This window comes from Octodon degus, unplaced genomic scaffold (genome assembly GCF_000260255.1).
Source record: "Octodon degus isolate 3935 unplaced genomic scaffold, OctDeg1.0 scaffold00290, whole genome shotgun sequence".
Classification (NCBI taxonomy): domain Eukaryota; kingdom Metazoa; phylum Chordata; class Mammalia; order Rodentia; family Octodontidae; genus Octodon; species Octodon degus.
Genome location: NW_004524866.1, coordinates 1,110,043 through 1,134,269, shown reverse-complemented (window position 1 = coordinate 1,134,269; position 24,227 = coordinate 1,110,043). Strand labels below are relative to the sequence as shown.

The 24,227-nt window shown below is 36.6% G+C and overlaps 1 protein-coding gene across 1 annotated transcript in view; it reads right to left on the bottom strand.

The window, feature by feature from the left end:
- The window catches only part of LOC101563509 (vomeronasal type-2 receptor 116-like), a 50,829-nt gene extending 47,076 nt beyond the window's left edge, over nucleotides 1-3,753 (bottom strand). Inside the window, 1 exon segment of the mRNA XM_023707441.1 lies at nucleotides 3,625-3,753. Within this exon segment, the coding sequence (XP_023563209.1) occupies nucleotides 3,625-3,753 (129 nt within the window).
- Between the last annotated feature and the right edge of the window lie 20,474 nt (nucleotides 3,754-24,227).

Sequence of the window (24,227 nt, the reverse complement as noted above, 5' to 3'; positions counted from 1 at the left end):
ATACTCCCAGACTTGTTGTACTGATTTAATGCAATCCCTATCAAAATACCACCAACATTCCTCACAGACCCAGAGAAATCATTCCTAAAATTTATTTGGAACCAGAACAGACCTGGAATTAAAAAAAGGCAATTCTGGACAACAAAGACAAGGTAGAAGGCATCACAATTTCCAACATGAAATTATACTACAAAGTTAATGTGATAAAATCAGCCATTTCTAAACACTTTCTCAATTATATTGGCAAAAATACAGACCTGAGGATTAATGGACCAGATGAGGAGATACAGAAGCAACTACGAACACACTCAGCCACCTTGTCTTTGACAAAGGGGCCAAACATACTCACTGGAAGAAAGATAGCCTCTTTAACAAATGGTGCCTGAAAAACTGGCTCTTTACGTGCTGAAAACTAAAACTTGACCCAGATATCACCATGCACTAACATAAAATTAAAATAGAGTAAAGATCTAAACATTAAAACAGAAACACTAAACCTCCTGGAGGAGAAAAATAGAAGAGAATCTTGAAGGCATAGGGGTAGGCAAACATTTCATGAAGAAAAATCAAATTGAATGGATACTACTTGAAAGAATTAATGAGGGGGACCTCCTTTTGTTGAGATGTCTCTGCACGTCAAAAGAAATTACCAACAAAGTGAAGAGGCCACACACAAATTTGGAAAATATCTTAACTAATAAGCACTCAGACAAAGGTATTCTCTCTAGAATTTATAAAGATCTAAAAAAAAACCCATTAAGTCCCCAAAATTTAAAGACTCAATCCAGAAATGGACATCTAAGATGAACACACACTTCTCAGAGGGCAAAATATATGAATAAATATATGAAAAAATACTCCACATCACTAGCCATCCTTGAATTGCAAATTAATACAACAGTGAGATATCATCTCACCCCAGAAAGAATGGCTATCATAAAAAGATCACCCAACAACAAATGTTGGAGAGGCTGTGGGGAAAAAGTAACCCTTCTCCACTGCTGGTGGGAATGTGGACTGGTGCAACCATCATGGAAATTAGTATGGAGACCCCTTAAAAATACTAGTACTGGAAGTTCCATTCAATCCAGATATTCACCTACTGGGAATTTTCCCAAAATAACTGAACACATCATATCACAGTGATATATGTACACCTGTGTGTATAGCAGAACAATTTGCGATATATAGTTGGGTCTCCAACTGCCCTTGCATCCCATGCTCCGACAACCTTTGTTATGTGTACTTCAGAATCTTGTGCTTCAAAGGTGATTACATCATGGGGCCCTGTGTTCATCAGTAAATTCATCTCCAGGTGAGTTTAGTACCTATATGTTCTGTTAGCCAATGGGGCCTGACTGGAGGTGGCTTGCTGACGAATCCTGAGAATCTGTGTCCTTGGACCCCTTATCTCCCCTCATCTCTTTGTTTCCTGGCTGTCATGGTTGAAAAGCTTTCTTCTGTCATGTCTTTTTTTTTGCCTTGGAGCCTGCTAATCTTCAACTGAATCAGTGATGTGGAACAAAACTCTTCCTATATGTTACAGGTATTCAATATTTTGCCTCAACAATGAAGAAGTGACAAATACAGATTTGGCTGCCATAGAACTGGAGGCATTGCTGTCACTGTGCCTGCCCCTGTGGTTTGAAAACATTTGGAACCAGTTTTCAGGAGCTATTTGGAAAGGACTGAAGGTGACAGGCACAGAAGCTCAAGCATATGGAAACAGGAAATGGAGACACGGGAAAGGAAGCTAAAAGCCCAGGCAATTTAGAATGTATTTTAGCAGGTGAGTCATTCACATGAGGGGCAGGGTGTTTGCAGAGTTCAGAGGAACACAAAGAGGGGCAGTTATGTTTCTATAAGTATGTTTCACACAGGGGTAATGACATCATTATGTTTTGTCTTTTAAATGTGTTGAAGATTTAATGGAATATATTGGATACATCTGAAGACAGCAACAAAAAATAAAACTCTCTATCTCTCCAAATTTTGTGTTACTCCCACTCCTTTCCTGTTGAGCTCCATTGATGTATCCATGAGATCTACTGAATCTTTTGCCTTCAATACTGATTTGCACCCACCATCCTGCTTCCATCTACACATGTTTATAACCACTTTCTCAATCCATTCATTTATCCAATTCTTTTTCTTACATATGTATACTCAAAAACACAAAGGAGAGCTCTTCTTTTTTTCGTTTAAGATAGATACTAAATATACTCAATATATTTACAAATAATGTAACTAAATGCAAAACAGAAATGGAAGAACACAATTAAGTACATCTACAAAAGTGTACTAAATTCAGTACATTGAAAGCAGTACATTCATTTATTTATTTTTATAATGGATTTCCCCATTCATGGTGATTTTTGTTAATTTTTATTCATTTTAATGAGAAAATAAAATAGCAATAAAAAAGTTTCAATACAAGTTAATAAGACAGTTACAATAAATAATACATTGCATATTGGTATCTGCATAGTGGTTATTCAGAAGACAAGATGCACACATGATACCTTTTTAAAACAATATTAATACAAAACTTTATTCTTATGGAACTAAGAAAAAGTAGTTGTGAAACTGTCCTATTTTGTATATACATATTTTTTTCATTACAAAAATTTGCATTTTTAGTTATACAGGTCTTTCTTTAACTTGGTCTTAACTATACAGCAGAAAAGTATAACCACGATATACAAAAAGTAATGCAATATTAATATGCTGAGCTATAAGTGTTTCAAGTCAACAGCTTCTGACAATTGCCAGTTTTGCTGATAACCCACTATTATTATGGACTGTTGGACTACATTGGGATATTTTGCTGAATGCAAGTACCTACAATATTTGAAATAATATCAAGAATGAAAAGGTCCTTTGAAGACTTCTCCAAATACAGTTTCTCTAACAGCAATGGAACATCCCTCTCTGACAAAACAAAAAAGGGGATATGAAAAAAGGACATTCCTTTAAAAGAAAAGATCAAAAATATATTAAAGAAATGAGAAACAGTGATATACAGGAAGGAATTTATTATATTTACAAATTGAGAACAAATGTCGGGAAAGCCAAAAAAAGATAAGTTGGATGGTATATAAGATGCAACAAAATGAATTCTGACTTAAATAGAAAAATATCCAGAAAAAATATTTCAACTTAAAAAGATGAGGACAATAGTCTCTCTGGAGCAGGTTGCTTTAGCAAAAGAAGTTGCATCACTTAGGAAGAATAAGAGCCCTACAGTGGACTAGCATACCTAACTTCACATATGGTTCAGCTTTGAATTCAGGCCCTCTGTGTATATTAGGAAACACATTAATGATGAGAAGACTTCTTTCTCTCAGAATGTGTTTTGTCCCTAATTCCAGTCAGAGAATTTCTCTCTGGTCTTACCAAAATAATGTAGCACTTGGGGACAAAGATGCAGCCCAGCAGCCCTGCACTGGAGGCCAAGATGGAGAAGACCTCCATGGCCACCATGACCTTCCCCTTGCTGCTATGGTACACGGGCAGGAATGTGACCCACACACTGCAGAACACCAGCATGCTGAAAGTCAGGAACTTGGCTTCATTGAATGTGTTGGGCAGGTTCCTGGCCAGGAAAGCCACAGTGAAGCTCACCAGGGCCAGGGAGTCCAGGTATACCAGGACACAGTAGAAGGCGGTGAGGGAGCCCTTGTTGCACACGATGATGATGTGGACATGTTGAGCGTGAGCATCTGTGTCAATGTAGGGTGGATTTGTCCCCATCCAGATTCCACAGAGAGTGAATTGGATCAGGGAGCAGATGGGGATGATGAAGTTTGGAGCCCCTGACACAAGCAACTACCTCATCCTCCTGCCTGGAGCAGTGGCCTGAAAGGCTAGCACAACGATAATGGTTTTGGCCAAGACAGTGGAAACAGCCACAGTGCAAGTGCAATCGTGGTCTCCTGCAGGATGCAGGTGGCTGTGTTGGGAGGGCCAATGAAGAGCAAGAAGCAGAGGAAACCACAGGTAAGGGAGATGAGCAGGGTGTAGCTGAGAGCCCTGTTGTTGGCCTTGACGATGGGAGTGTCTCTGTGCTTCACAAACAGCCCAAGAACAGCAGCTGTGAGAATAGTGAGACTCAGGGAAATGCCAGCTAGAGCCTTCCCTAGAGGATCCTCATAAGCCAGAAAAGTCACAGCTTTTTTTAGGCAGTGGTTTTGCTGAGTGTTTGCATACTGATGATCTGGACACTTCCCACACTGTTCCATATCTGGCAGAAATTAAAACTTTCATTTGCCTATATTTATTTGTTTATTATTTTTACAGACCCATCCCCAGAGGTTCTTTGGACTTGCTTGAACTAAAATTTCACTTATTAATTTTTCTTGTTCTTTCATTTTTCTTTTTCTTTAGGTGGAACTGAACTCATAATTTATACTAACAGGGCCAGCCAAATAAATCATCAGATTAAAGCACCTGCAAGCAGGCGCAGGGGCTTGGGGTTCAATCCCCTGGCTTGCTTTTCCAGCCCCGTCCCCAGGCGATCTGAAATGGCGATTCAGAGTGGTTGTGTTGGTGCAGACTTGTAATCCCAGAAATTGGGAGGCTGTAAACAGGCAGATCCCTATGGGCCCTATCTAGTGGTGAGACCCTGAACACCCTCTAGACCCTTCCCTAAAAAGTACAGAAAAAAAACCCATAAAAATAATTAACAATGACATAAAATTTCAACCCTTTTGAGTGTAACTGTTTTGAGACAGAGTCTCTTTAATCATTTTGTTTCCACAGCTGTGTTCTGACTGAAGATCTTATTGCTTCAGCTTCTGACAGTGCTGAGTTCCAGGCATGCATCACCACATCTCACTTTTCCATTTTTTTCTAGATACAAAATTAAATAATGGAATGTAGAGAATACCTCAATACACAGTCAGTCTCATTGTACTTCGGAGCTCATTGAAATTTATACTCCATGTATTTTCAAGTTAAAATTTATATCAGCCACAAAAAAACAACTTAATAAATATTCAGTGGAAAGATGATTGTACTTTGTCATGATTTATGACAAAGTTAAATATGTTCAAAGTGGTACTAATGGTGTGCAACATTCTTCAACATTAGATTTTATAATATTTATAGAATGTGTTTCTGTCCTCATGTTCATTATGTCTGTTTTGACAACATGGCCCATTTTTCTTTAGGATGCTTAAACATTCCATGAGGAGTGAATGTTCTTTCAATGGTGAATATGACATTTTGGCTACTGAAAGTAAACCTAAAAGAACTGATGTACTTTATTTTTTTCTGATAGTATCACCTCTGTAAAAATGCCTATGAAACCCTCTGGAAATGTAGATACTATCTCTTGTTCAATCCCTTATTATTATTCATATCATCCTTGCAGTTTTGTGGTACAGACTCTATTCCATGATGTAGGCTATCTCCCCACTCATCTGTACATTCCAGGAGAACAGGATTAAACCTAAGATGAGATTGCACTATGTTCTAAGTATGTTGTATATCAATGTCACTATCTCCAAATAAACTTAATGTTTCTGAGCACCTGCTTTGTGTGGAAAAACAGCATCAGCCCCAGGAGAATGAAATTGCCTGCCCTTCTCTTCACTGTAATCTTGCTGTGGTTCCAAAACTTGTAAAAAATTGGCTTTAACACTGCTCTGTGTTAAACTTCACAGTGGATATGGAACAGAGAAACTGTGGGGTAGTAAGATAAGGCTTGTCTGGAGAAAATAATTCTTTTAATGGGACAAGAAAAATGAATCAATGTAGTCAGGTATGGTGATGTGTAGTGTTATTCCAGATAATTAGTGGGCTGAACCAGATCTATTGAATTTTTGAGGCAGTCTGAGGCAAATTGGCGATGTCCTGTATCATAATATAAATAAAAATAGCTGGAGACAGACCATTGATAGAACCCATTTTAGTTTCATTCTAGCAAAGCAAAAAATCCAAACCAAACCAAAATGAAACAAAACAAAAAGTCATATAAATAAGAATAAAATGAAAAGAAAATGAATTCAAGCACATTTCCAAAGAAAAAAAGATCTTTTTCAACAAGATAGTAGTATTCAGTATAGCAACTAATTTGATATGCAAAGGAGGACTTCTATCATCTGTGTCCTCTTCAAGATATTTTGCATTTACTGGATGGAAGGAGTGAATAGATCATAAAGGAAGAATGTCTTCACATCATTCTCCTAAATGTGTCATTGGTGACCTCATTGTCTGCACAAGGGATGCAATCAAAACAGCAGGCAGCCTTTCCTGCCTGAAGCCTTTTTCTAAATCCAGGGCTGCAGCTCTCCCTGCAGACTGAGCGGGGAGTCTAAAGAAGAAATATACAGTGGTAACTTACTAAACATTTGTTTCTTCAGAGCAAGAGTGATTAACTCAATTTGTATGTATACATCAACACAGCTATGCAATTGAACACCTAACTTATTCCATAATATGAAGCATGTATTTAAAAATTATAATTAAGTAGATGCATTACTTTCCCACTCATCAGAAACTTGTAAACATTTTCTTTTCAAATCGAAATCATTCTTGTCATTCAATTTCCATATATGACCATTGTATAAGCAAAATTGGTGGCACAAAGCCTGTGACAGTGCACATTTGCTCATTGCTGGTCTATGGAAAGGAGCAGACAATATTTAATTTGTTTTGTCTTTTTCAACTGTGCGCTTTTTCTCTTCTTAAATTCTTATACTTATTTTCTTTCTTCTTCAAATTGTACATGCAGATATCTGATAATATGAATAACTGGTTGGAAGACAACACTATGTATTACAACAAACACTGTGAAATTCATATTACTTTGTAAAGTGAAATTCTCTATCATTTGTAATTTTTTTTTGTAATTCTAATTTGTACTGCCTTTAAAAAAAGTCTATGTCAGTGTTTAGCTTACTTGTGGTTAGGTGTTCCGTGATTAGGTACAACATACCTCTGTCACTTCTGTGGCCCACTCTATCATATCCTCAGATAAAGTCATGGAAAGATCCTAAGCATGTTTAATTCATTTTACCTAAAGCAATGTTAGCACTGGAATCTACTAAATTGGAGCTCATGGATGTCTCAGGACTAACATGTTCCCATGCTCAAGAAATGTCCATCAGTTTCCAAAAAAGCATATTCTATGCAAGCTGATCTAAATAAGGTTTGTAGCTCTGTTAGGGAAAAACTTTAACACTGGGAAAAAAAGCTCCTAAAGCCTACAACTTCCATTGTTTATGTGACTATGCACATGGCATCTAGGAACACAATGAGTTCATCAAGATTTTGTAGCAGGAAATGACATTTAAACCTGTGCACTCTTAGGATTGACATCATTTAATTTTATAAGTGAATATAGGTTTTCCTATTGTCCTTGAAGACAAACATGGAGCATGTTGACGTGGGTAAGGCACTGACAACCCATAGGTAGAGCAAGGAGCTGACTGCCTTGTCTTTCCTCCTTGCCAGTGGCTCCTTGATGGAGGGTTTTTTCAACTCATCTCAAGAACTCACTCCTTAGCAGTAAGTGTGGTGCATAATGTCTAGTGGTTTGAAGAAATAGTCTTAACACAATTAGGTGAAGCACATAGAATAACTTGAGAGAGGCACCGTGATGACACTGCCTGCCATCCAAGGGAAGACACTCTCATTACCTGCCAGGGAGAAAACATCATCACTTCTCTCTTATTAAGTGATGTCATTTCCACCTCTTCAAAAAGCATCACATGGAGGGCAAGGGCCACAACATACACAGCATTGTAAACATTGTAGCTTCTATCACTCATGGCTGTGTCAAAACGATTTGGTGGTAACCAAGCCAAAGAGGCATTAGGTGTACAGTTCTCTAAGGCACAGTCAGACTCAGAGAATGAGCAATCAAAATTCTTGGACCAATACATAAAGAGGTAAGTGTCTTCTGGGTATTTGAACAGGGTAGCTTCCTGGACAAAATTTCTGAAACCTGGAATTTCTTCATGGTGGTGTGAAAAAACAAGAATCCCACCAAATGGATCAAGTAGGAAATCTCTCCCAGTCAGATCAGCATGCCATTGTGAGTTTGTCACCCAGACTTTCTATGTCACAAAGTTTTGTGCTTTGCTGTAGTTTACATCATTTGGACTATCAGGGTGATAGTAAATAACAACCACATTGGCAAATAACGTATCTGCACTCAGGATGTCATGTTGCTTTATGACTGAAATATGAGACACAGCTGCACTGGACATCCTTTTCACAAGGGCTACACAGACTCTGTTTCTGTACATCTCAGTTCTTATATCTGAGAGAAACTGAAGACCATTATGACCTTCTGTGATGAGCAGGCCCACCCATGTCCAGTGGAAATGACGCATTAAGGATACCATGGCAAGGGCCAGATATGTGTCATTTGGGGCCACCTGGTGGAGCGAAGGATATTGACTACTGTCCATGAGGGTGGGAGGAAATGAGAAAAGGTAACCTTCAAGAAAAAGAAAACTGTGTAATGCAATGAGTGCTTACGGGAAGTACTGTAGTAGTCCCAAGTGTAATGAGTGACATCTCCAAGTTGGAGAAGGAGATATACATGCTCTTCCCATGTGTCTCAGGACCCTCAGATTTTTTTTAATTAATGCAAGCATTCAGACATCCCAGCAACATATTTCTTTCCTCTTTAATGCAAAAATAGAAAAGAAACTAAATTACGTGTAACTTACTACATGTCTGTGTGCAGAGTCTGGCTCATTGTGCACTTTGAAACATGTTCATCCCAACCTCACTTGTAACCCCTCTAGTTCCAGATAGGTGAAGCACACTGGATGTGCATCCCTCATTTCCTATCCCATCAACTCTCACCTGTGGAAATCTGTAGAGCTCCAGCAGTTGTCCAATCTGAAATGAAGCTCCCCATGGCGTTTCTGTCAGTACTGCTACACACGTGCTTTCTTTCCTGCAGATGAAGTTAGGAATCTTATGTTGTCCTGTGAGCAAAGTGAAGGAATTCTCTACTATCCTCCAATGACTGCAAATGAAATTATGGAACTCATAGCCCAGAGAAATGTTGGGTAAGAGATGAAGATTCCTGTTGATCTCTTCTACGGCAAAAGTGAAGGCCAGGTAGTTCAGGTAGTTCCTGGGTGTGAGCCTGCACAGAGCACACGGATGTCCTTAGGGAAACGATTCAGCCAATGACCATCTTCGCATCCAGTCCAGCACCATTTATGAGCCAAATGCTTGTTTCTTTCATCACACACACAATTACAACCCAAGTGTGAAAATGATGATTGACTATTTAGAAGATGATTGGAAGTAAATGAATCACAGGGGTAAATTTCTCATGAAAGAGATCAGTAAGTAGCCTTATCAGAATCCAAGCAGGGTTGTTTTGCCAATCTACTTGTTGTACAGTTAATATAAATTTGCTCTGTACATTCAGAGGAAAATTTGCATATAAAATTCTATTATTAATGTCTTTAAAATTGTTGTGTTTTTAAATATCCTCACAGTTTTCAAGGAGAAAAGTAGTATATTTATTAAATTACGTACAGTATTCAATACTAACCAGGATCCATTTCTATTTATATGCTTTAATTTAGGAAAAAGATATTTCCTTATGATTATGATTCAGATACAAACCAACAAATTTTCTATCCGCACTCATACATGTGAGGAAGCCACATTGTAATATATACATTCATCCATTTTAATTATTAAAGTAAATAGGCAGTAGCATATTACATTTGTCTGTACATATACGTGTATAATTGTGTTTGCCAAGTAAAGATAAAAGCAAAGCTAAACTTGAAATTCTTCGAAATCAAAACTTGTTTTTTAAAAATTTATTTCAAAGAAAATATGTTAATGATAAGTAACAGTAGTAGCGATACACGTTTAGAAGACGAAAAAATAGAAAAAAAAATTTAAAGATGAGGAAAATATTTAAGGTTTTTGTAAAGCAAGTGTTATTTTTCAATATTAGCCTAATCTCACACAATTATATATGTATATATGAGCAACAGATAGAACTCTTTTGGGAAAATGTATGGAAAAGAAATTAGCTGTCAAGTGGAATTTCTATTTCTAATTTCTTGAGGAACTGCTATACTGATTTTCACATTTGCCGTATACTAGTTTGCATTTCAATGGACAATTTAGAAGAGTTCCTTCTTCACCACCCCACCACCAGTGTTCATTTTAGATGATAGGCATTTTTCTTGGATGAGACTGTGTATCAGTGCTGTTTTGACTTGTATAATGAACAAAAAATATTAGACATCCTGAAACTAAAAGACCCAATCAAAAAATGGGCAACCAAAATGGATATGTCTTAGAGATAGAATAAGCATCCAATAAACATGTAGAAATATTTTCAACATTCAAAAAATAGATAATATAACAACCATTGTCGATCTGCTAATCTTGACCTGAAAATCTGTAATATATGTATTTGTATGTCTTTCTTTCTTTCTTTTTTTTTTTTTTCAGTATCAGTTATTCAACTCAAACACTTGCTTGCCAGGAAAGCACTTATTTTACTGAGCTATCAGTATGTTCCCCAGCAGTATGTTCCCATTTCTGTCTTTGCATCTGCTATTTGTTTTTTTGTTTTGTTTATACTTTTCAAAATAAAATAAATTAAATTAAATTGGATAAAACTTAGGTTTTGCTTAAAGAATAAAGTGGTGATTAAGGTGGATGAGGGTCAGGAATACAGAGTCAACCTCCTTCCAAGGATTCAGAACACAGCCAATCGCCTGGCCCTTCCCCTCCTGAGAGATTCCTGTAAAGAACACTGAATTTACTGTTGAGAAAATACAATCTCCTTTGAATATTGTGGATAAACTTCTTTAAAAAGCTGTATATCAAGAGCATTTTCATTGAAAAATGGTCAGAACAAAATTTATGTTAACATCAGAATTAGTGTTGTTCTGATGGTTCTAAACTATACAATACAAATGCAGAAAGTTAGCAGAGAAAAAAATTGAAGAGAGAAGTAGGCACTGTTTTCTCATTAGGCATAAGACTATTCCCCTGTAAAAACAAAATTTTGGTACTAGCACCAATCAAAAACTAAGTAAAAGAGTGTAATAAAAAGATTTCCAATATAACATTTGTAAGCGAAAGTTCTTTGACAAAAATATATATAGCAAACACCTATCTATTTCTGGTTAAGCATTATTTATATAAAAATATTTACAATGAACAAAAGCCTAGTAAATCATTTTTTAGTTGTATTGTTATCAATTGTTTCTTTCCCCTAATATTCCAAATATGTTTTCAATTTATAAAGCCTTTTCTAACACAAAAAATTGTTGCATGGTAATTAATCAAATAAAATATTCCTAAAATAAATCATGTAATATCATCAATCTAAAGGTTAATAAAAGATTTGCCTACATATCCACAGTATGACACTTGCTTAACGTCAACTTAGGCCACTCCTGCAATGTAAAGGTTAAGGAAATAATACTTCCCTGAGTGGGTGGTTGAAAGGATTAATTATTTTGTTTCAGGTTGTGATTTGATAACATGTGCATAATATTTTAATATATATTACATGTATGTTATAATTTTTTTTAAACCTGGAATAGAACAACTCATAATTTCCAAGCAGGTTCTGTGCTACTGAGCTATATCCCCAGCCCCAAATGAGATAATTTTGAACGCAACCATTTTACACTTAACATTCCTTTCCTGTTTGTTTTTTGTCTTGGGACTTGATCTCAACCCCTCACACTCACCAGGCAGGTGCTTCTGCAGGTGAGCTCTATCTCCATCCCTACTCTGCAACATTCTTTTTCTTTAATCAGAGAGCATTCCTCAAAGCATCAGCCATTTATTTCCCTCCTTAAGTGACAGGAAGAATTAATTAGAAATTTTGGAATGCCCTAATCTTGGTAATAAATGAATTATAATAGGATGAAAAGAAAAGAATTTTGTAATAATATTTATCAGAGTCATATGGAGAGAAAACATTCTCTCAGGCTCTCACAGAGAGCAAATTGGTCACACAATGGCTGTGACTCATCCACATGGCTGACACTGACAAAGGATCTACAAACTTCACTACAGGGTTTCGGGATGAATCTTGAGGGGACTTGACTGACCTTGTCAGATACAAAAGTTCCATTTCTTGTTATATGGGTCTTTCTTTATCTTGGTATTAATAATCCAGCAGAAAAGTATAAAAATGAGGTAAAAGAAAAGTAAAACCATATTAATAAGCTGAGCTGTAAAAGGCTCAAATCAACAACTTCTGACATTGCCAGTCCTACGGATAACCCACTACTATTATGGACTACTGGACTATAGTGGATTATTTTGCTGAATTCATGCACCTACAATGTTTCAAAGGCAATGGAATACCCATCTCTAACAAAGCTAAACAAAAAAAGGGGATACAAAGGAAGGACCACTTTGTATCTGTATATACAAAATAGGATAAATGCACAGCTACTTTCTTTTAATTCAATGAGAAGAAAAATTTGTACCAATAATATTTGGACAGGATATCATATCTGTATGTTGCACTATAAATAACCATTAAGAAGATAACAATATGCAATGTATGAATTATTGAAACTGTCATATTAATCGGTTTTGAAACTCTTTGCTATGTGCTTCTCGATAAAATTAATTTAAAAATAAATATATATAGTAATATTTAAGGAAAACACATTGAGAAAAAACAGAAAAAGATTAACACTAATTTGTGCTCATATTTCTGTGCAGAAAAGCCCCAGTATTAACAAGATTACAGTACAAATATGACCACTGAAATTTTATATCTGAGAAATATGATCCTTTAAAACATTAGAATTAGATTTTTAATATAATGTTGATGCTAAATGTATAAATTTCTTATGTATAAACATTTTTACTTTCTAAAAGCTATTTCCTTTTTCTTTCTAATTTTATCAGGACTCTAAATTCTCTCCTGGGTTCCTAAACACCTGTTCCTGGTGGCTGCGTCAGCCTGGGCACAGAAACCCAGAAGTTCAGGTGTGTTCTTTCCAGTCATAGACAGAGCTTTCAGTGCGTGGTTCTAGAGCAGGGTCCCCTGCAACAGGAGCCTAATTCTCTAAGCATATGTGGAACAGCAGAGGAGAAGTCAAGAGTAGGTATCTCATTCTCTCCTCCTAGAAATAGAAACAAATCATACATCTTTGAACTGTTTTTGAAATGTGATAATGCCTGATAGCTGGTCAGTTTCTTATCACCCACTGTACTCAGATTCTTTCTTATCACCCTGGGCTGTTTTTAGTTAGGATCCTCTCAGGTAATTAATCCTCTTACAGGGTTTAGATTTAGAGCACATATGTAAGAGCACATATTTTAGAAAATGATAGAAGGAAAATACACATTCAGGGTTTAATGACAAGTGACTCTCATGCCACCTGCTCAAGAAGCTAAAGCAGAGGAAACTCGAGCCCAGGAGATTTTTTATAGCACAATCATCACATCATTTACCTTTCTCTAAAACTATGTGGGCATGGGGAATGTGTCTAGGAATAAAAAAACATAAGCACAGATCTGGATATTGTAAGGAGTGTGAGATAGGTAGAGACCCCATTTATAGAAGGAAGAGGCCCAGTTTCCTTACTGTGTTGTTCCTGGTCCCAAATAATTTGTAGCCTTAAGGAGATCACAATCACAGCTGCTTAAAATAGGGGACTGATTTCAAAACAGAAACTTCTATCACCAGGTGTAAAACAATATTTGCTACACTTTATTAACTAACACACGCACATGATGACACAGAAGAAAGACAACACACAGTAAAAGTTACATCAACAGGTCAGAAGACCTTCCACACCTGAAATTCAAATTCTAGAGCTGTGTATCCCCCTCACATGGTTTTCCAGGGTTCAGATTAGGAAAGGTCTGGGCACAGTGTCCTCTCTGTGGAAGAGATCCCAAAGCGCTCCCACCTGTGAGCCCTGTTAAACACCAGTTGAGATAAAAAGACCATGTCCCTCCTTTCTGCGAGACCAGAAGCCCAGAGTCTGTAGCCCTTGAGAACTGATCGAGTCCATAAGGAACAAACATCTGAATCCTCTAGACAGGTGAGCAAAACCATTGGGAGCTGAGTTTCTGTTCTTATCAAGATGCCAACCAAGCATCCTATTGTGTAATATTTACAAGGCTGTGGCACTGTGTTATGGACAAAGCAGATCTTTTCATACATAGATTTAATCCTTCCTGTGTGCAGCTGCAACAAGGACCCTATGAGTGGGTATCTTCTCTGAGACTCAAGAAATCACTCTAACGCTGACAGGTCCCTTTCTTACAAAGCCACAAGTAGTTTGCTAGAATTTCTGAATATTTGGAAAATTCATCATCTAACTACAAGTTTGGCATCAGCCCTGATAAGACAGGATATAAGAAGACAAAAAATATATCCAACTGAGAGAATTTAACAGTGGTAGGGAAAGTCTCACAGATAATTTCAAAACAGAAGCCTCTATCATTTTGCACTCAGCTTGCAATGGTAGGAGTCCTAGAGCATCATAAAGATTATTTGAGACAGTAACTAAATATTTACAGGATAATGTTATTGCAAGAAGAAGGGGTAATCATATCAGAAGACAATCTGTAAGCATGTGAAGATTTTACAGCAAGAGGAATGGAAAGTCCTTTACAATATTATGCGATATTTGGCAATAGCCACTTAGCACTCAGCTTAATCCAAGAGGCTCAATTAAGATGAAGAACATCATCTAATTCCATACAATGGTGTCCAAGTCTGGGGAAGGCATGCACCACAGACTACAGGTCTAGGAGGGACCATCTCAGGTACTAAGAGTGAAAAGAAGAAGCTAGCAACAGAAACAACTAAAAAGAATAGTTTATCCTCCATGCAAAAGCATACATAGACAAGGTAAATATAGGCAGGGCTGCTGTGCCCATTTAGGCGGGCAGAACAGGTGGCACTATAGAAAATATTGATCCATTGATCCATGAGCCATTATCTATCCTGATGTCCAGAAATAAAACACATAACTGAAGAAGACACTTACTGAATGAAATAGAATTCTCTAGTAGGTTGTATATCAATCATACCAGTATAGTAAATGTAGAAATAGACAAGAAACACCCAATCACCAAGTCTCCATCCTTGTGCACACTGGTGCTCCTTTGGCGAAGGCAGGCTTCATTATCAAAAGTACACACTAAGGAAGGAAGCTGCAGGAGAAGGAAGATAGCAATCAAAGCCAACATTCTCGATATGTAGGCAAAGCTTAGGGCAGAGTGAAGAGGAAAATTGCAATCTGAGCCACGTAAATAAATATGCTCTGTGTGTTTCAGCTTGGCATGGTTTCAGATTCAGGTCAACACTGTGATGCTTCAGCTGCTGTCAACATTGCCTGCTCCGTGTCCCTGGAGAATGTGCCACCATTCTCACCCTGGGCTCTACATCTGAAGTCTGGTGACCAGGAGAAAAACACAAGAGAAATTGTGCTCACATGTAACCTTCTGTACCTTGAACCATCATGACTTAATCCAGTTCCACTGATGGCGACACTCCAGTGACCACCTCCTCCACGGATGATTTGCTCTTAAGTCTTGTCAATAAGCCACTGGCACAGAATCCATTAGATGTGCTGCTAATGGATTGCACTAGAGGATTTACTGTTAAGAGTCTCTGGAAATAGTCTGGAAAGACTCAAGGTCACTAAAAGATATTGGACACTGTGCCTTCCAAAGTGAAAGTTCAGGAATTGTCACCTGCAAGGCCCACAGGACATTCCCTGCATAGCTGTGTTATCTTTGTACCAGTCATAGGAAGTGAAACTCACAGCCACACCTGCTCCGTATTATTGGAGTGCTAGTAGTTGCCTCACAGCCAGGAAACCCAAATTAGTGACTGAACATCAGTTCAGAAACACAATACATTTTGAGTTGTAATGTCACCTACTTCCCCGCTGCTTCATTCTTTTAAATATCTTCATTCTATTATTTAATGTGCTTCTAGCATGCATTTTTCCTCTTACATGCTTGAGTACCTCCAGGATTTTGGCTTCTATGACAGCATGGGCCTGTGTGGACTATTTCTCTTTTTCCCTCACCCTGAAGCAGAGGAGCAAACTGAAAATGGCTTCTATAATTTCCATCACTCAAAGTATTGAGGAGCAAGGAACCACAGGTAATGTGTACACCTCTGAGTATCAGGGCAGAGCGATTATTCTAAACAATACTGTATTAGTTCAGTGCATACCTTCCAATATTTGTCATAATCTAAATAACCAGCAGAGTGAGCCTCGATATGAACTTGAACTTCTCTTATTTTGTAGGAATAATTATTGGCTTATAAATTGTGACATGTTAGTAATAAGCAATCTGTGAAAGATGCAAGGAAACACCAACTTCTGTAAGAATAAACTTTAAAAATTAAAGTATGTACATCTTGAGAAAATATATGTTCTCCATTTTTTGAAGAGTTTTCCCTCTATTAGCAGACAAGCCCAGTGTGGGTCATGGTGCTAGAACATTCAATGCATAGGCTCAGTGTGGAACCCTGCAGTGGAATTACCTGCAGAAAGGTTAGGAGAAAGGTCCAGTGAGAAAAACCAGAAGCAAAACATCTATCCCGTGGGGCACAGCAGGTTCACTTCAATGGGCCATAGCAGGAAGAATCGAAGCACAGCAAGCAGAACCAAGCCAGACCCAGCTGGTCAAGTTTGAGTTTGGTTAATCCAGACTCAGTGAGTTGAACCATACTGCTAGACATAGTTCTACAACAGCATCAGAGAGAGAGAGAGAGAGAGAGAGAGAGAGAGAGAGAGAGAGACAGACAGAGAGACAGACAGAGACAGACATAGAGAGAGACAGACAGAGGCAGAGGCAGAGAAACAGAAACAGAGGCCGAGACAGAGAGTCAGAGAGACAGACAGACACAGAGAGAGACAGAGACAGAGGCAGAGAGACAGAGAGAGAGAGACAAACAGACAGAGACATAGAGAGAGACACATAGAGTGAGAGAGAAACAGGTAATTGGTGTGAACTAGTCTGCCTGGAGGATTCCATGTACATCATAAAGGGGAGGTGACCAGATGGAATTTACAGGAACTAATTTAAATGCAAATTTCTAATTTAATATCTGCTTAGCTATACAATCATAATATTTGCTCTTATGGTCTAAAATACAAACAAATTAATTACAAAAGTTTCCCAAATGGTAATTCTCACTATCGATCATTAGTTTTTCTAAGTATAGTACTGAAAATGGATAACTATATCTGTCTTAGCCACATAATCTCTCTTGGATAATAGTATCAGAAGGTGCTTGGGTAATAACTGTTACAAAGCTGTACAACAAAGATCAGAGGACAGTGCCAAACACAAACCAATATCTCACTCTTAATTAATAGAGAAGGCAAAACCTTGGGACACACAAAAAATAAGAATCTTTGAAATGGAAGAGATGTCTAGAAACCAAATTCTTTAGAGAGGCTCTGATCACAGTGATACAACTAACTACTAGCAAACACTCACAAAACCGTATCACACAAATAAAACTAAAGAGTTCTCTCTGAAATATAAAATGCCAAAAAAAAGGAACGAAATAAATTCTAAGGCCCCAAGTCCACTCAGAACAAATGCAAGAGACAGTAGCATAGAAGAAATCAAAATTCACACAACTGGCATTTCTGAAGTAAGAGCTTCTGAAGTAAACAAACAACTGCAGAAATCTTGAGGGGAAATCAAGTCAGAAATATTCTCTGAAAGAAAAATATAACTTAGGAATTTTATTTATTTATTTATTTAGATGCTGCCAGGGATTGAACTCAGGACCTTGCACTTGCCAGGCAAGCACTTATTTGACTGAGGTGTCTCCTCAGCCTAGTTTAAGAATTTTAAAACATTTCAATTGAGTTGCTACATGTATGCACATGTGTTAGTGTTAAAAAGTAAAAGATCTTTTATATACCTAAATATATATAACGCAAGGTTTCTGAGCTAATCTTTCTGAACATCAGTTTGCTGTTGAAAAGAGAAGAATAATTCTTTTCTTAATGAATTTGAGTTATTTGTAAAGATACTTTAAAAAATTATAAAGGACTAAGTTGTGTGTGTATTGTGGTGATTTGTGTCCTTAAAACATGTTTTTAATAATAGTTATATTGAATCTTTGGAGTTTTATGATGTTATACTTCAGAAAACCACAGAGGGTCAGTATGAGATTATATTATTTATAGATTTTTCTGTGGCCCACATCTTCAAACATAAACCTCTTTTAAAAAGTAATTACTTTAGTGTTAATCCTCAACGCTTGTTGAATATGTTTTGGTTTGAGTTTTAAAAGGCCTTTAATTTATACTAGTTATACCTGCTTCATACATTAGTTATACTATGTAGTAACATGTGAGGATTAATCCATTAATGGTAAAGTATTCAGGTACATAGATAACAGGTTCATGGGTATAACAGCTGAAATGAACTACTGTTCCTATTGAAATTTTGTTCCTGTGCAGATGTTATAATATAGCCTTATTAACAGGATTATAAATCAGTAAAAATGATGGGCATATTGGTGCATGCCTGTAATTCTAACAGTTTGGAAGCAGAAGCAGGAAGATTGCCATGAGTCCAAGGTTAGTTCTGAGTTACCATAGCAAGATCCTGTCTCAAAAAAAAAAATACATAAATCACTGAAAATGTTGTTTTCAGGATTTTAAAGAAAATTATAATTCATTTATTTGCTGTATGTGAGATATCTAGTATGCCAAATTATTGCTAAACTTTCCAGCCTACATCATTCTGATTAGTAGATAAAATGAAGCATGTGAAGTGTGTTTTCTGGTTTGTTTTTTTTTAACTTAGTACAGGGTCTATAGGGTCTACATGATCTCATATATAGATTGGACTGCTAGTGATCCACCTGTGTTCAGTCTCCCAAATGCTGGGATTACAGGCATGCGCCACCACATCCAGTTTCAATCCCTGTCCTGCAGGTCCTGTGGGTGAGGCCTGCACAGGAGAGATTGAACCTTGATGCTGCACTGTGCCTAAGCAGGAAGTTTAATCCGCAGAGCTATTTGGTTGGCAGCATGTGAAGTTTTAATCACTGAATATGCCTCATTAGGGAATTTGTAACATAAATATAAATGAAGTGTACAAGTACTCTCTGAATTAAAAAAAAAGGAATGACAACTATAATTAAGGAATTACTATGCATTTCTAAAGAAGACCCTGATTTTTTAAAAAAAGAGGAAAATAGAAAAATGATGGAAACTGCAAATGAGCAATATGGAAAAATTTAGAACTTATGAAACAGATTCAATGAGATATTCAGGAGGTTAAAAACTCAAGTAAAAGTTGGCAAAATTATCTGAATGACAGTGAAGATAGACTTTGAGACCTTGAAGACACTGTTGTAGCTCGTAAAAGGGAAGGACAGATCTCTTAAAAAAACTATGATGCATGAAATACTAACTTAAAATCTGCAAGACGATGCAAAGATGAACAACAGAAGACTAATAGGCATCAATGAAAAAGAAGTCAACACAAACGAAATAAAAAGAATATGGGAAGAAGTAATCACAGAAAACTTCCCAAATATGGAGAAACAACCACATGATCAGATAATCAAGACACACAGAACTCCAAATAATATCAACCCAACTAAAACCACAGCCCAGCATATAATTAACAAGATCTCAGAGCACAATAACAGCACACTAAGAGCTTCTGGAGAAAAGAAACAGATCTTATTTAAAGGAAAACTCATCAGAATACTGGCAGATCTTCCTCATAAACTGTCAAGTCAAGAAGAGCCTAGAGTAAAGTACCCCAAGTCCTATAAGAAAATAAATTCTAATCCACACTGATATACCCCGATAAGCACTTTAAAATTTAGAAGAAGTAAATTCTTCCACAACAAAGAACAACTAAAGAATTTCATGACAACCAAGGGAACCTTACACAGAATACTACAAGATATTCTAGAAAGGGATCAAAAGGATTACAATTCCAAAAATGAGAAGGGAACGAACCCACCCAATAGGGCAAACAAATGAACACACTAGAAAAATAGGTAACCAACAACAGGAAATAACATGAGAAACATAAGTCAATGCGTTTCAGTATTAACCATCATAAATGGACTCAATAAATCAAACAAGGGAAACAGACTGGCCGAGTGGATTAAGAAACAAGATCCAAAATATGCTCTTTACAAGAAACACAGTTAGATTGTAAATAAATCCGTAGGTTGAAAGTCAGATAATGAAAAACAATTCTACACGCTGCAGGACCTCAGAAAACAGCAGGGGTAGCAATCCTGTTTACAAATAATCTGAACTTCAAATCAAGAATGATCAAACAAAATAAAATTGCCACTACATACAGGTGAGAGGAAATATACACAAGGAAGAGACATATAACAGTCATAAATACATATGCACCAAATTTGGGAGCACTGAATTCTATAAGACACATTTTATTGGACACGAGAAATCTAATATCCAATAACACAATCCTAAGAGGGGAGCTTAACACACCATTAGTACAAAAAGATAGATCCAGCATACAAGATGTTAGCAGAGAGGCAGTAGAACTTAACCAGAACTTGGAAAAAGTGGACTTCATGGAAATATAGTGTTCAATCCAATGACAACTGAACATGCAATCTTTTCAGCAGCACATGGCATGTTTTCTAAAATAGACCATATGATAGTCCATAGGTCATGTCTAAATATATGCAACAAATCAGAAATTATCCAACGCATATTACCTTATGACAGAGCAATGGAAAATAATGATGAAAGAAATCACAAAAAACTTATAAACATATGGAAATTAAATAGCACTCTCCTCAGCAAACACTGAGTTACACGTGAAACTAAAGAAGAAATTAAACAATATCTACAAGCAAATAAAACTTCAAGCAAAATTTACCAGAAGATATGAAGACTGTGAATAACTCAATATCAGAAAATGAATTTGAAAATGTAATAAAATTTTACTGACAGGAAAAAAAACCAAGGTCCTCAATGGATTTACAACTGAATTCTGCAAGAAATTTACAGAAGATTTAACCATAGTACTCCTCAAACATTTCAATGAAACTGAAAAGGAAGCAACAATCCAAAATCTTTCCTGGAGACAATTATCATACTAATAACAAAACCAGAGAAAGATGAGTACTACTAGGGCTGGCCAAATAGCTCAGCGCATTAAAGCACCTGCAAACAGGCACAGGGGCCACAGGTTTGAAGCCGAGGCCTGCTGTGTCAGACCTGCCACCAGAGCATGCTGAGACAGCAATTTAGAAGGGGTGTGGTGGTGCACGCCTGTAATCCCAGGTCTTTTGAGGCTTGAAATAGGCAGATTACTACAAGTCCAATCTAGTAGTATGACCTGTAAAAACCCTGCAGACCTTTCCCTAAAATATATAAATATATAAATATAAATAAAAGAGAACTACAAGCCAATCAGCCTCGTGAATATAGATTCAAATATCCTCAATAAAATACAAGGAAATAGAGTACAACACATCATCAAGAAGATTATACACCATGGCCAGACAGGATTCATGCCAGGGCCATAAAGATGCTTCAATATATGCAAATGTATACATGTAATATAGTATATCAATAGAGCCAAATCCAAAATACACACGATCATCTCTGTTGATGCATAAAAGGCCTTTGACACCGTCCAACACTCATTCATGAACAATGTCCTACAGAAACCTGGAATACATAGCTGCTACCTCAATCTGATAAAAGCCATTTATGACAATCCAACTACAAATATAATCCTAAATGGGGAAGACTGAAATCTTTTTCTCTCAGATCAGGTACAAGACAAGGAAAACCTCTATCACCCCTCCTAGTCAATATAGTTCTGGAATAATTAGCTAGAGCCTTTAGACAAGAGAACGAAATAAAAAGAGTAATAAAAGAGAAAGAAATGAAAAGAATAATAATCGGTAAAGAAGAAGTTAAACTATCATTGTTTGCAGATGACATGATACCCCACTTGAAAAAGACAAGAACCTCCACTGAGAAGCTCCTAGAATCAATAAAAAAATAATTAGTAGCACAGCGGTTTACAAAGTGAATAACCAAAATCAATAGCATTCTTCTACAGAGATAAAAACTCATTGAGTGAAAATTAGAGAAACAATACCTTATACAAAAGCACTGTGAAAAATAAAATACTTAGGAATTAATCTAACCAAAGAAGGAAAAGATATAGTCCATGAAAGTTACAGTAATCTGAAATAAGCGATCATAGAAGACTTCAGAATATGGAAAAATACTTCCTGCTCCTGGATAGGAAGAACCAATATTATGAAAATGGCCATACTCCCCAAATCATTATACAGATTTAATGCAATACCTATCAAAATACCACCAATATATCTCACATACCTACAGAAATGATTCCTAAAATTTATTTGGAACAAGAAGAGACCTAGAATAGCAAAGGCAATCCTAGGCAACAAAGGTGAGGCAGGAGACATTACAATTCCTGACTGGATATTATAGTAAAAAAACTATTGTGATAAAATCAGCATGGTATTTGGTAAAAAAATTAGACCTGAGGATGAATGGAATAGATTAGAAGGTACAGACGCAACTACAACCACACTCAGCATTTTTTGTTTGACGAAGGGGCCAAACATACTTACTGGAAGAACGATACCCTCTTTCACAACTGGAACTGGAAAAACTGGCTCCCTACATGCCAAAAAGTAAAACTGGACCCAGGTCTATCATCATGCACTAAAGTCAAAATGGATTAAAAATGTAAAAATGAAAAACAAAAACACTAAATGACCTGGGAAAGAAAATAGGTGGAAACCTTGGAGACACATGGAGGCAAGCATTTCCTGAACAAAAATCAAATGGCACAGGAAGTACTTGAAAGAATGAACAACTGGGACCTCCTCTTATTGGGAAGTTTCTGCACATCAAAAGAAATTACCAGTCAAGTGAAAAGACAACACACAAATTTGCCAAAAATCTTAACAAATAAGCACCAAGACTAAGGTCTCCTATCTAGAATAAAGACCTAAAATAAATTAGGGCCCCAAAATTTAAACACCCAATCCAAAACTGGGCACCTGAGATCAACAAGCACTTCTTGGAAGAAGAAATACAAGAGGCAAATAAATACATGAAGAAATGCTCCACATCACTAGCCATTCTTGAAATGCAAATTAGTGCAACACTGAGATACCATTTCACCCCAGAATGACTGACTATCATAAGGCAATCAATCAACAACAAATGTTGGAAAGGCTGTGGATAAAGAGGATCCCTTTTCTACTGCTGTATTGAATGTAGACTGGTACAATGACTATGGAAATCGGTGTGGAAACTCCTCAAAACACTAGGACTGGAAATCCTATTGAATCTAGCTATCCACTTTCTGGGAATTTTCCCTGAAGAAATGAAAACATCATGTCATAGTAATATATGTGTGCCTACATTTATAGCAGCATAATTTATGATGGCCAAATCTTGGCAACAACTAAAACGCCCATCACCTGAGGAATGGATGAAAGCAATGTTATGTTTTTATGCAATGCATTATTACTCTGCAATACATAAAAATAAATTCAAATCCTTCATGTGTAAGTGGATGCAACATAATCCAGACACACATGTTTAAGTATCACATTGTCTCCCTGGTGTAAAGACTGAAAAGAAAAAAAGAAAATTTGAAAGGAATGACACAGTTAAATGCAAGAGATAATTTAAGGTTTAAATAACAAAGAAAAAGAAAATGGAAAAGTTAGGAAATACGGTAGGGGCACAAACATACAAACAAGATAGTTAAGGCACTGTTCTTAAGTATTTCCATCAGGTTTTTGAAAATAGCAAGTAATGAGGAGAATGGTTAAGCTGACTAACTCTATAAGCAACTACATTGCAGAGAGCAATGTGTAATACTAAACTGATGCCTAAAATACCTGTCCTTTTTTCATTCTAAAGGTGAACTGCTTCTAAAGTCCTATCAGTTATTGTTATCCTCTATTGCTTTTTAATCAGGTAATAAAAGAAAACAAGAGATAAGAAAAATGTTACAGGATTGTGCTGTAACAATGTTGTATATGGTTTTACTTCTAAATTTCTGTGAAAAAAATTTGTAATATTTTTTTACATTCTATAGGGACTTAAATTTTATATTATAATTGCTTGAAAATAGCAGCTCCATGTTATGTGAAAGGCATTTGATATTCAGACAGGTAAAGATATTAAGCTCAACTGCCTCTGATATGTAATAATATTAAGCTTCTCTTT